This window comes from Ailuropoda melanoleuca, chromosome 5 (genome assembly GCF_002007445.2).
Source record: "Ailuropoda melanoleuca isolate Jingjing chromosome 5, ASM200744v2, whole genome shotgun sequence".
Taxonomy (NCBI): Eukaryota; Metazoa; Chordata; class Mammalia; order Carnivora; family Ursidae; genus Ailuropoda; species Ailuropoda melanoleuca.
This window is the reverse complement of record NC_048222.1, coordinates 51,155,210-51,166,343: the sequence shown is the minus strand read 5'-3', so window position 1 is coordinate 51,166,343 and position 11,134 is coordinate 51,155,210. Positions and strand designations below refer to the sequence as shown.

Sequence of the window (11,134 nt, the reverse complement as noted above, 5' to 3'; positions counted from 1 at the left end):
ATTATGATATAGTGTCCTTCCTCATCTCTTACTATAGTCTTTGGTTTAAAATCTAATTTGTCTGATATAAGTATATAAGGATTACTACCTCAGTTCTCTTTTGATGTCTATTAGTATGATAAATGGTTTTCCACACCCTCCCTTTCAATCTGGGAGTGTCTTTGGGTCTAAAATGAGTGTCTTGCTGACAGCATATCTATAGGTCTTGCTTTTTTATCCAATCTGATACCCTGTGTCTTTTGATAGGAGCATTTAGCCCATTTACATTCAGAGTAACTATTGAAAGATATGAATTTAGTGCCATTGTATTACCTGTAAACTATTTCAGTATATTGTCTCTGTTCCTTTGTTGTCTGTGTTACTTTTGGGTTACATCTTCACTTAAAGGATACCCTTTAATATTTCTTTCAGGGCTGGTTTAGTGATCACAAAATCTTTTATCTTCTATTTGTCCTGGAAGCTTTTAATCTCTCCTATTTTGAATGATATCCTAGCTGGATAAAGTATTCTTGGCTGCATATTTTTCTCATTTAGCACCCTCAATATATCATGCCAGTCCTTTCTGGCCTGCTGGGTCTCTGTGGCTAGGTCTGCTGCCAGTCTAATGTTTCTATCCTTTTAGGTTAAGGACCTCTTATCCTGAGCTGCTTTCAAGATTTTCTCTTTGTCTCTGAGATTTGCAAGTTTCATTATTATATGTTGGGGTGTTGACCTATTTTTATTGATTTTGGGGGGGTTCTCTGTGCCTCCAGACTTGAATGCTGGTTTCCTTCCCCAGATTAAGGAAGTTCTCAGCTATAATTTGCTCCATTATACCTTCTGCCCCTCACTCTCTTTCCTCTTCTTCTGGGATCCCAATTATTCTAATACTGTTTTGCTTTATGGTATCACATATCTCAAATTCTCCCCTCATGATCCAGTAGTTGTGTATCTCTTTCTCAGCTTCTTTATTCTCCATCATTTTGTCTTCTACATCATTAATTCTCTCTTCTGCCTCATTTATCCTAGTAGTTAGATCCTCCATTTTATATATATATAAAATACATTGAAAGGATAGAATGTAGCTGTAAAGATGAAAATAAAAAAGGACTTTTAAAAAAAGAGAAAAATGAGAGAATATGATCAGACAGGTGAAGAGAACAGAGCAATACATGATTCTGGGTGTATTTTGGTCTGTATGTTAAAAAAACTGCATCCCAAAATTGTAAAGAAAAACTTTATATATATATATTTATATATATATAATATTATATATTATATATATTAATTAATTTAAAAAATTAAAACATATATGTATAAAATACAATGAAAGGGTAGAATGTTAACTATAAAAAATGAAAATTAAAAGAGACTTTTAAAAAGTTGATAAAATAAGAAGTTGCTTGAGAAGGAAAGAGAACAAAATCAAAATTGAAAAACTAAAGAATCATGAGAAGAAAACAATTAATTCTATATACTATTTTCCCCTAGTGCTGGAGTTTTTCAGTTCTCTGTGATTGGTAAACTTAGCTGAATGTTCTTGCTGATCTTTTTACTCCAATTCTCAGGTGTATTTGCCCTGGGTGGAATTGCATTTAGCCAGGGGGCCACGCTAAGTAATCTGCTCTGGTTTGCTCTACGTGTCTTTTTTTCCCTGAAGGCTTTCCCTGCCACTTTAGAGGATGAGAATGAAAATGGTGGCCTCCCAATCTCCAGCTTGTAACTGGAAGCTCAGGGCCTCACTCCTCAGTGCACCTTCAGGGAGAAGCAATCACTCCTGTCTCCCCGGTCTCCATCTGTACTCTGTGTTCACCCAGCCTGTGACCAAGAGTTTCTATCTCAGGCATATGACTCTTTCGAGTCTCCAAACCCTGCAGACTCCCACAGTGTGCACCTGCACTGGAAGGGTGGGGAGTCTCACCATGGTTCTACCACTTGCTGGAGCCCTGTTCAGAGAGCAGTTGTCCGACTGTGCCATGGTTCATGGTTTATGGCAACCTTGAGCCCACTCTTGGGCTCACTAATTGCAGCTGCCTTCTCCACTCCAATGCCTGTGAACTCTGCCACACTCAGGCACCCTCATTCTTTCTGTGACCCCGGGGATCCTAAGATCACACTGTCTCACCTAGGATTCCATCCCACTTCCTCACCTGAGTGAGGCAAGGATGTCCCTCAACAGAGCAGACTTCTAAAAGTTCCACTCTGCTGCTATATCACTTTCCAATAGCCTGCTCCTCCCCCTACTGTTTAGCTTCCAATATATCACCTCAGATTCACTTCTCCACACCTCCTACCTTGCATAAAGTGGTTGCTTTTCTGTTTGTAGAGTTGCAGCAATTCTTTTCTTAGATCGCCAGTTCAGTTCGCAGGTGTTCAGAGTGATTTGATAGCTATCTAGCTGAATTCCTGGGACCAGACAAAACTAAGGTCTCCTACTCCTCTGCTATCTTGGACCTTAATCCCCTGAAACAATCTTTTCTCTTGCTAGTAATTTATCGTTCCTATGAAAACCTTCCATTTCGTACCACTCCTCCAAGCTACCCTCCATTTCCTGGATGGGATGCTGCCTGATTTGTGAATCACTTAATAAAGCCAATTAGATCTTCAAATTTACTTTGTTGAATTTTGTTTTTTAACAGTTGCTATTGCTACATTTGGAAGGTCCTGCTATCTGAGTCCTCAGGAAACAAAACCATCTAATCCATATTCTTTATTATATATTTATAGGCAGATTTTATATTTATATCCTTGTAAAATAATTTCATCAAAGTCAAATAGGTATTAGTGCCAATATCAGAATGCAGGACTGGTGATACCTAAGAGGTGCTTTTTCCAACTCTTACAGCAGAAGATGCACAAATACCAACAAGATTTCCCAATCAGTCTGCTTGACATGTTCTTGTATAAGCCATGCAGCTGTGATGATGGCCCTCTCTCTCCCCACACTCCTTTGCCTGTCTCCCAGAGGCCTCTTTAACTCCTGACCATGACTTAGCCACATCTTTCCTAACAAGTGTGTGTAGCCCAGTACTCACGTCATGTAAGGATCAGCAGCTTGAGCATCACCTGGGACTTTGTTAGAAATGCAGAATCTTGGCCCTACACTACTATGGATAAAGGATGTCTAGTTTCAGATAACTTCTCAGGGTATTGGTAGGTAATAAAGCACTACTAAGATTTTGTTTCTGATTAGCAAAGTAAAAGGAATGAAATGGGCCTTAAAGGTGGCTGGGACAGTGGTAGTTGGAGGTTCTAGCAAGATAAATTTTCACAAACTAATGGTCTAATTCCCAAGAACTGACCAATGAAGTTTTTCTGAGGCCAAAGATTAAAGCTCTCAGCTCAAGATACCAAGACAATAGAACAATAACTAAACACCTGAAACCTTTGTCAATAAAAAGTCAATCTTTAAAGAAATGGATAGTTAACATGGAAAACTTGAGGAAAAAAAGACCAGCAATCTCATATGTAACACTTATGTTTGAAATAGGGTAATACACAATAAGAAAAAGGCTTTTTCCCCTTATGCAAATACACCAGCAAATCAAGCACTCTTGGACTGGATTTTCAAGAAGATCCAAAAGATTTCTTAAAATTATTGAAAGAAGCTCTTCTGAAAAGTTACTTTGCCTGATGATTATCATTAGGGCAAAGCACGAGAACATAATGTTCTACTCTATGATACCACTTTATTTTACAAAGCTTTATAATTTCTATGGAATAAATGGAGTAACTAGATGATATCTAAAATAACAAATAATTCAGACTCCCTTATTTTACAAACAGAAAACTGTAGAGAATCAGACTTACCCAAATTCTCACATTCCCGTCAAGTCGAGGAGACTACAACCTGGGTCTTATAACGTCAGTGCTTTTTTCACTACACTTGATTCAGATTTTTAAATCCCTTAATCACAGAAAAATACTTTCAAAAAGTTTATTAAAGATACTGTTCAAGTAGAATATTAATAGTTGACTGAAGAGTTGATTGAATGTGGTTTTATAGTACTGTTAAATGAAAAGGTAGCTTTTAGGGATGTTATTATGGGGAAAGCATTTTAGCTCAGGTTCATTTCAATTTGTAGCACCTTCTTATTTTTCAAGATTATAACCAGCCACAAGTACATTTAAAACATGAGTAGATATAAGATGGTATATGTATGTTCTTACTTATGGTTCTTATATATATTTATGATTTTCCCAACTAGAAACACAAGCAAAATTGAGTTTATAAAGGATTAACTGCTGCAAGTCTATCAGAAAAAATTAAGCTATCTAATACAGGCTCAAAATGAAGGTTATTAAACAAAAAAAATCTGTAGTAACAGAATTTAGGCAATCCCATCAGGTTGGAATTATAGTGAGAGAATTAAGCCAGGGCAGGGTTAATATTCATCTTCACCAATGTAAACTGAGGAAGAAACTTAACTATTTAAGAAACTATTTTCAAGTACTTTATTTGTCTATTTGGCATAAACAATATAATCAAAATTAACATCCATCTAACCAGTACATGTTTCAGTTCTTTTATAAGGAATGTTGTGGATTGAATTTTTTCTACAATTAAGTTTCTCAGGATAGACGTAAAAACTAAATTTTCAGGATTCAAAGTCATGAACAGTTTTTAGTTCTTCATACATTTCATTAATTTTTTTAAATGGGGTTACATTAATTTACCTGACAATTGTCAATACAAAGTGCTGTTAATGTTCCCAGTCTGTAGTTTACTTTTTAATTTGGTTAACTGTATTTTCAGGTATAGATTGGACAATTAAATACCTCAATCCTTTCCTCTATAATTTCTTTTGTCATTTTTAAATTTTTAATATCCTCCTTTCTCAGAGGGTTAAAAATACCTTTCTCCTAGGTTTCTGGTTTTTCTATAATGTGATTTTTAATCACTGTGTATTTAATTCATCTGAAGTTTATTTTGATAATGTTTGAAGGTGAAGATATATATTTTTGAAAACAGCTAACTAGTTTCCCAACATCATTTACTGAGTTGGTTTCCTGTGTGTTATATGTCTTCCATATAATAAATTGTAAGCCTTAGGAATTTTGTATTATTCATCACTGGATTTCCAACATCTAACATTGTGTAGCATACAGTAGGCACTCAATAAGTATTTACTGAATCAATGAATGAATGATAAATTAAGTTTATATAGTCTGTTCCACTTGAATTATTTCATCTTCATTAATGAAGTTTGATGTTTTTAATAGACTTTACTAAGGATAAAGCGTATATGCAGGTGCTAGAAAGCTATGTGCACTTTTGCATCCATTCTTTTTAATATCTTGCTCTCTTGCATCCCCAGATAGCTAAATGATTTGTATTTAAGTATTTATTAAATTATATATATACACACATATTTAATTTATATATTAAAAATTATAGTAAATGGCACCACCAGCTACCCAAGTGTTTGTCCAGAAACCTAGTAGTCATCCTTATCTGTCCCTCTTCATCATCACGCACATTCAATCATTCACCAGAACCTGTGAATTCTACTTCCAAAATATATTTCAAATTTGTTTACTTATCTCCCTCTCTATACTACCACCCTACTACAGATCATTGTCATCAGTCACTTGGACTACTGTAGCTCCTTTCTACATCCATTCAAGGCCCTGACAGCAGTCAAAGTGATCATACTAAAACTTGTTACTTAATGACATGCATCTCCTTAGAACACTTCAATAGCTTTCCAATGCTTTTACCATAAAGATCAAGATTTTTATCAGAGTCAACAAGACCCTTCAAGATATGGCCACTTCCCCTCTATTCTCATCTCAAGCTATTTTCACCCTAACTTACTTGACTTTGGGCATGCTGAGTTTCTCTTTATTCCCACTTCTATCTTTTCCTGGCCTTCCAGTCTTAGATTCAATGACACTTCACTAGAATGGCCTTTCTTAGCCCCCACCTAGGTTAGAACCCCCTATAAATTTCCACAAATATCTTGTATTTTTTTCCTCCATAACACTTACCACAATTGTAATTAGTTGTGTAATTATTTGCTTAATGGCTATGCCCACAAGGCTAAAATCATCCCTAAATTTTATCTTGTTCTCTTCTCACTGTAGAATTCAGCAGTATGTCCTCTTCTAACTATGACTTCTTGCAGATTTTCTCCATGATTTACAAATGTTTTTACAAATTCTCATGATTCCAGTACAGGTTTTTAAAAGCTATCTTATACATACTTTTGATAAGTTTACTTTGTACAGATATTATGTCATTTAATGAGAACTAGCCACTGCCCTGAAGAGAACAGAATTTCTGAAAAAGTGAAGTAGATGTGCTTTTTGGTTTTTTTTCCAGGTTTATTGAGATATAATTGACATATAACATTGTGTAAGTTTAAGGTGTATTACACGATTTCTTGTATGTATGTATTGTGAAATGATTACCATAATGTTAACACATTCATCACCTCACATAATTAAAGTCATTTTTGTGTTGAGAACTCTCTTAGCACCTTTCAAGTATATAATAAAGTATTGGTAACTATAGTTATCATGCTGTACATTAGATCCCCTGAACTTCTTCTTATAACTGGAAGTTTGTACTCATTGACCAACATCTCTCCATTTCCCCCATCCCCTGGAAATCATCATTCTTCTGTTTCAATGAGTTTGACTTTTTAAAAATTTTAGATTCATATATATGTGAGATTCTTGTATTCTTTGCCTGACTTAATTCACTTAGCATAAATGTCCTTCATGTTGTCTGAAGTGGCATGATTTCCTTCTCTTTTATGGATGATTAATATTCATGTGCGTATGTATACATGAGAATATAGTATACCACATCTTTATCCATTCCATTAATGGACACTTAGATTGTTTTCATATCTTGGCTATTATTGTGAATAGTGCTGCAACGAACATGGGGATGCAGATATCCCTTTGAGATAGTTATTTCACTTTCTTTGGATATATATCCAGAACTGGGATTGCTGGATCATATGGTAATACTATTTTTAATTTTTTGAGGCATCTCCTACTGTTTTCTATAGGGGCTGCACCAGTTTGCATTCCCACCAGCAGGGCACAAGGGTTTCCTTTTCTTCACATCCTCACCAACACTTGTTATTTGACACTAGCCATTCTAACAGGAGTGAGGTGATATCTCGTTGTGGTTTTAATTTGCATTTCTCTGATCATTAATGATGTTGAACACCTTCTCATGTTCCTGGTGACCATCTGTAAGTCTTATTCAGAAAAATGTCTATTCAGGTCATCTGCTCGTTTTTAATCAGATTATGTTTTGCTATTGCATTGTATGAGTTCCTTGTATATTTTGGATACTAACCCCTTATCAATATTGTTTGCAAATATTTTCTCCCATTCTGTAGTTTGTCTTCATTCTGCTGACTACTTCTTTTGCTGTGCAGAGGCTTTTCGGTTTGATGCAGTCTCACTTGTTATTTTTGCTTTTATTGCTTACACTTTTGGTGTCATATCCAAAAAATCTATGCCGAGAACAACATCACAGAGCTTTTCCCCTGTGTTCTTTTCTAGGAGCTTTGTGCTTTCAGGTCTTACACTTAAGTCTTTAATTCATTTTGAGTTAATTTTTGTCAGTGGTATAAGACAGGGTTGGTGCTAACTTTAATTTTGTTTTTCCCCCAAAATTTTATAATCGAGAATTATTTGATGTGTTTATATTTTAGGACAAGAAATGTGCTTCAGCTTCATATTCAGGCACAGAAGTGAAACCTGAACAAGTTCCTTCTTGTGTGAACCCTGGCAATCCTGTGTTTTCATGTATGTTGGACCCAAAGACACTCCATACAGCTACCTCACTATCAAAACCTAAGATGATTATGTATAAAACCAATTCATGTAATTATGGTGAATTTTTACCTGTGCCACAGTTTTTTCCCTGCAATTATACTCCAAGGCAGCAAGTATTTTCAAGCCATATCAGAGCTACTGGATTTTATCAAAATAACTCTCTCAATACTGCACCTGATAGAAGCAGAACCCTTGATTTTCCTAATTTTCAACATACTCTATGAAAATATATTCCTCTGTATCGTTAAGAGAAAATATACTCAGGAAAAATGAGTTTTAAATCTAAGGCTAGAAAACCTAACTTGGTATATAAAAGTATTTGAATTAATTAAAAGAATACTTTTAAGAAATAAATCATTTGAACTGATAACTGAATTACAGTGACTCCTTAAATAAAAATGTGTTCAAAACAGAATAAAAAGTAAACACGTTTTAATACATCTTGGCTTTATTTAGTACATGTTCTCCAAAAGTTTCAAAAGGCTTTCAGGATCTCTGTTGTCCACTGAGTATATTTATCAAAACAAAGGAACACAAGAGCACTAAGAAAAAAACTGAATTAAAGGAAGACTGACCAGTAATTTCCCAGATTTCTGTTATTTCAACTAAGGGCTTAGAACCTGGGAGAATTTTAGTTTCCACTGCTAGGCTAGTAGAAGAGAAGACCTGTTATTCATTCATTCATTTGGCAAATACTTACAGAACACCTACTTATGACAGGCACCATACCATGCAAATGGAACACAGAAATAAAAGACAGTGTCTTTTATTGTTTAAATGAATAATATTTTAGGGGACTGAGATTAGCAAATTAATAAGGTGTGATAATTTCTGTAAAGTATGCAAAAGATCTTTCAGACACAAAGACAAACTGCTCAAATTAAGACCAAGGACATCAGGAGAAGCATCCTGGAGAAGGTAAAGCCAAATCAAAGGAAAGGTTGTCCAGGAAGAAGAAGCAATACATATAAGAGTACAAAGATGCAAGAGATGTGTTGCATTTTTTATAAATGCAAATAATGTGATATATCCTTAACACAGTGTGAGCAGTGGTAGATGATGGACTATACTATTATTCAAACTCTGTAATTCTACTGTATACAAAGATTTATTTATTTCAGCTGCCATCTGTTGTAACCACACTTGAGTCTGAGTACTTTTACGGAAAAAAGTCATTGTTAGTTTCAGGTTCAGGATACTAACATCAATTAGAAAAATACTTTTGTGAGTTCCTAGAGCATCAGAAAAGTTTCATCTTCTGTTTACAAAAAATGGTTTGATGTGAGGAAACAGCTCAAACTCTGCCTCATGAGATTTTTCCAAATACCTCAAAATTTGATATAATGACACAAGCAAAAAGAAAAATTAGTTTTGCTCACTTCCTTTAAAACATCAAAAATCCAGGAATTGCATAAGATATCCAGGTGAATAAAGTTAATTTAAAGATGTGTGTGTGTGTGTGTGTGTGTGTGTGTATATATATATATATATATAGAAAGAGAGAGAGAGAATCAAATACTACACAGCCATCAAAAAAAAAAAAAAAGAAATCTTGCCATTTGCAATGATGTGGATGGAGCGAGAGGGTATTAAGTGAAATAAGCCAATCAGAGAAAGACAATTATCATATGATCTCACTCATATGTGGAATGTAAGAACCAAAACAGAGGATCATAAGGGAAGAGAGAGAAAAATAAAACAAGATGAAATCAGAGAGGGAGACAAACCATAAGAGACTCTTAATCATAGGAAACAAACCGAGGGTTACTGGAGGGAAGGGGTGGGGGTAGGGGTAACTGGGTGATGGACATTAAAGAGGGCACGTGATGTAATGAGCAGTTCCCCATCAATAATTTTTAGGTTCTTGTGAGGGGAAAAAAGTAAAACCTGTTTGATCTTTAAAAACAGGAGGAGGAGGAGCAGTAGTAGTAATAGTAGTAGTGGTGGTGGTGGTGGTGGTAGTGGTCGTGGGGGGAATGAGTGTGAATAAACAAATGAGACCGAGGAGAAGTGATTAGTGAAGGAGGAAGAAATTAGCAAACGAATGCCCAAAAGCCAAGTAAAGAACTTCTTTCAAGAAGAGGGAATGAGCCAGCTGTGTGAAATTATCTTGAGAGGTAACACATGGATTGAGACCTGAAGGTGTGATTAGGCAATGCGGAGAACATTGGTCACCTCAACAAGAAGTGTTTCAGTGAGGTCACAGAACGGAAAACTTTAATGGAATAGGTTTAATTTTTTGAAGATTTTATTTATTTATTATTTAGAGAGGGGGAGAGAGAGCAGGGGAAGGAGTAGAGGGAGAGAGGCAAGAAGACTGCGCTAAGCGCAGAGCCACACGCGGGGCTCCATCCCACGACCCTGAGATCGTGACCTGAGCCAAAACCAAGGGTCAGATGCTTAACCTACTGAGCCACCCAGACACCCCTGTAATAGGTTTAAGAAAGAATGAAGTAGTACTTTTTAGTAGTTTTGCTGTATACTGAACAGAGAAATAGAGTGAGAGCTGAAAGTAGACATATGGCAGCCAAGGGTTACTTTTTTAAAAGATAGGATAGCCTATTTGTATTCTGATGGGATCACATTTTGAGAACTACTGGTCTATACTAATCAGTTCTAAAGATAAAGGTAGCTGAAGATAACTACAGAGTAATGTTTCTCTAATATGGACTAAAAAACGAATGAAGGGTAGTCGGAAGAAAGGCAGGCAGGGACAAGGGGCCCTGTCCTAGGAGGAAAACTACCCTTAAAAGGAAAAAGACCGATCCTGTTATTCTAGGCTTCATTCAGTGCCCCAGCTTTAACTCCTACTTGGAAGACTTAAAACTTGTGACAGAAAGGAAGGGAATGGCCTTGGGCATCCTAACCCAGGCCCAGGGGACCAACTCAGCAGCTAGTGGTATATTTAAACAAAGAGCTTGACCTGGTGGCCATGTGGCTGCATGCCTTAGGACAGTGACAACTGCAACCCTTTTGATCTGAAGCACCACCCTGGAAGGAGCCCTCACCTTTTCCACGTGAACAACTAACTACCTGATAGGTAGATGAGCACGTGGACAAAAAGCTGATCCAGTGACAGGTACATGGAGGGTTAATCAGATTAAAACAGCCCACACCAAAGAGCCCATAAAAACTAGATTTAACTGCCATTTCGGCAACCTTCTTGGGTCCCTTCCCTCTTCAGCAGCTTTGTACAATCAGTCAATAAACTTTACTTTGATTCCCACCACTCTTTGTCTGGTCTACCCCTTCATTCTTTGCAGCAGCATGACCAAGAAATGTGGGCACTAAAGAAAAAGAAATCTTGCAACAAAACTAAGCTGCATGAAATAAAAAAGCACGGATAGACCAT

At 36.2% G+C, this 11,134-nt stretch overlaps 2 protein-coding genes across 2 annotated transcripts in view; one reads left to right on the top strand and one right to left on the bottom strand.

Moving 5' to 3' along the window:
• C5H15orf65 (chromosome 5 C15orf65 homolog) overlaps positions 1-8,490 on the top strand; it is a 14,781-nt gene extending 6,291 nt beyond the window's left edge. Inside the window, exon 2 of the mRNA XM_011229555.3 lies at positions 7,659-8,490. Coding sequence (XP_011227857.1) covers positions 7,659-8,006 — 348 coding nt within the window. The 3' untranslated portion in view covers positions 8,007-8,490. The remainder of the gene's footprint in view (positions 1-7,658) is intronic.
• Positions 1-11,134, bottom strand: part of DNAAF4 (dynein axonemal assembly factor 4) — an 81,351-nt gene that overhangs the window by 6,070 nt on the left and 64,147 nt on the right. The window lies entirely within an intron of this gene.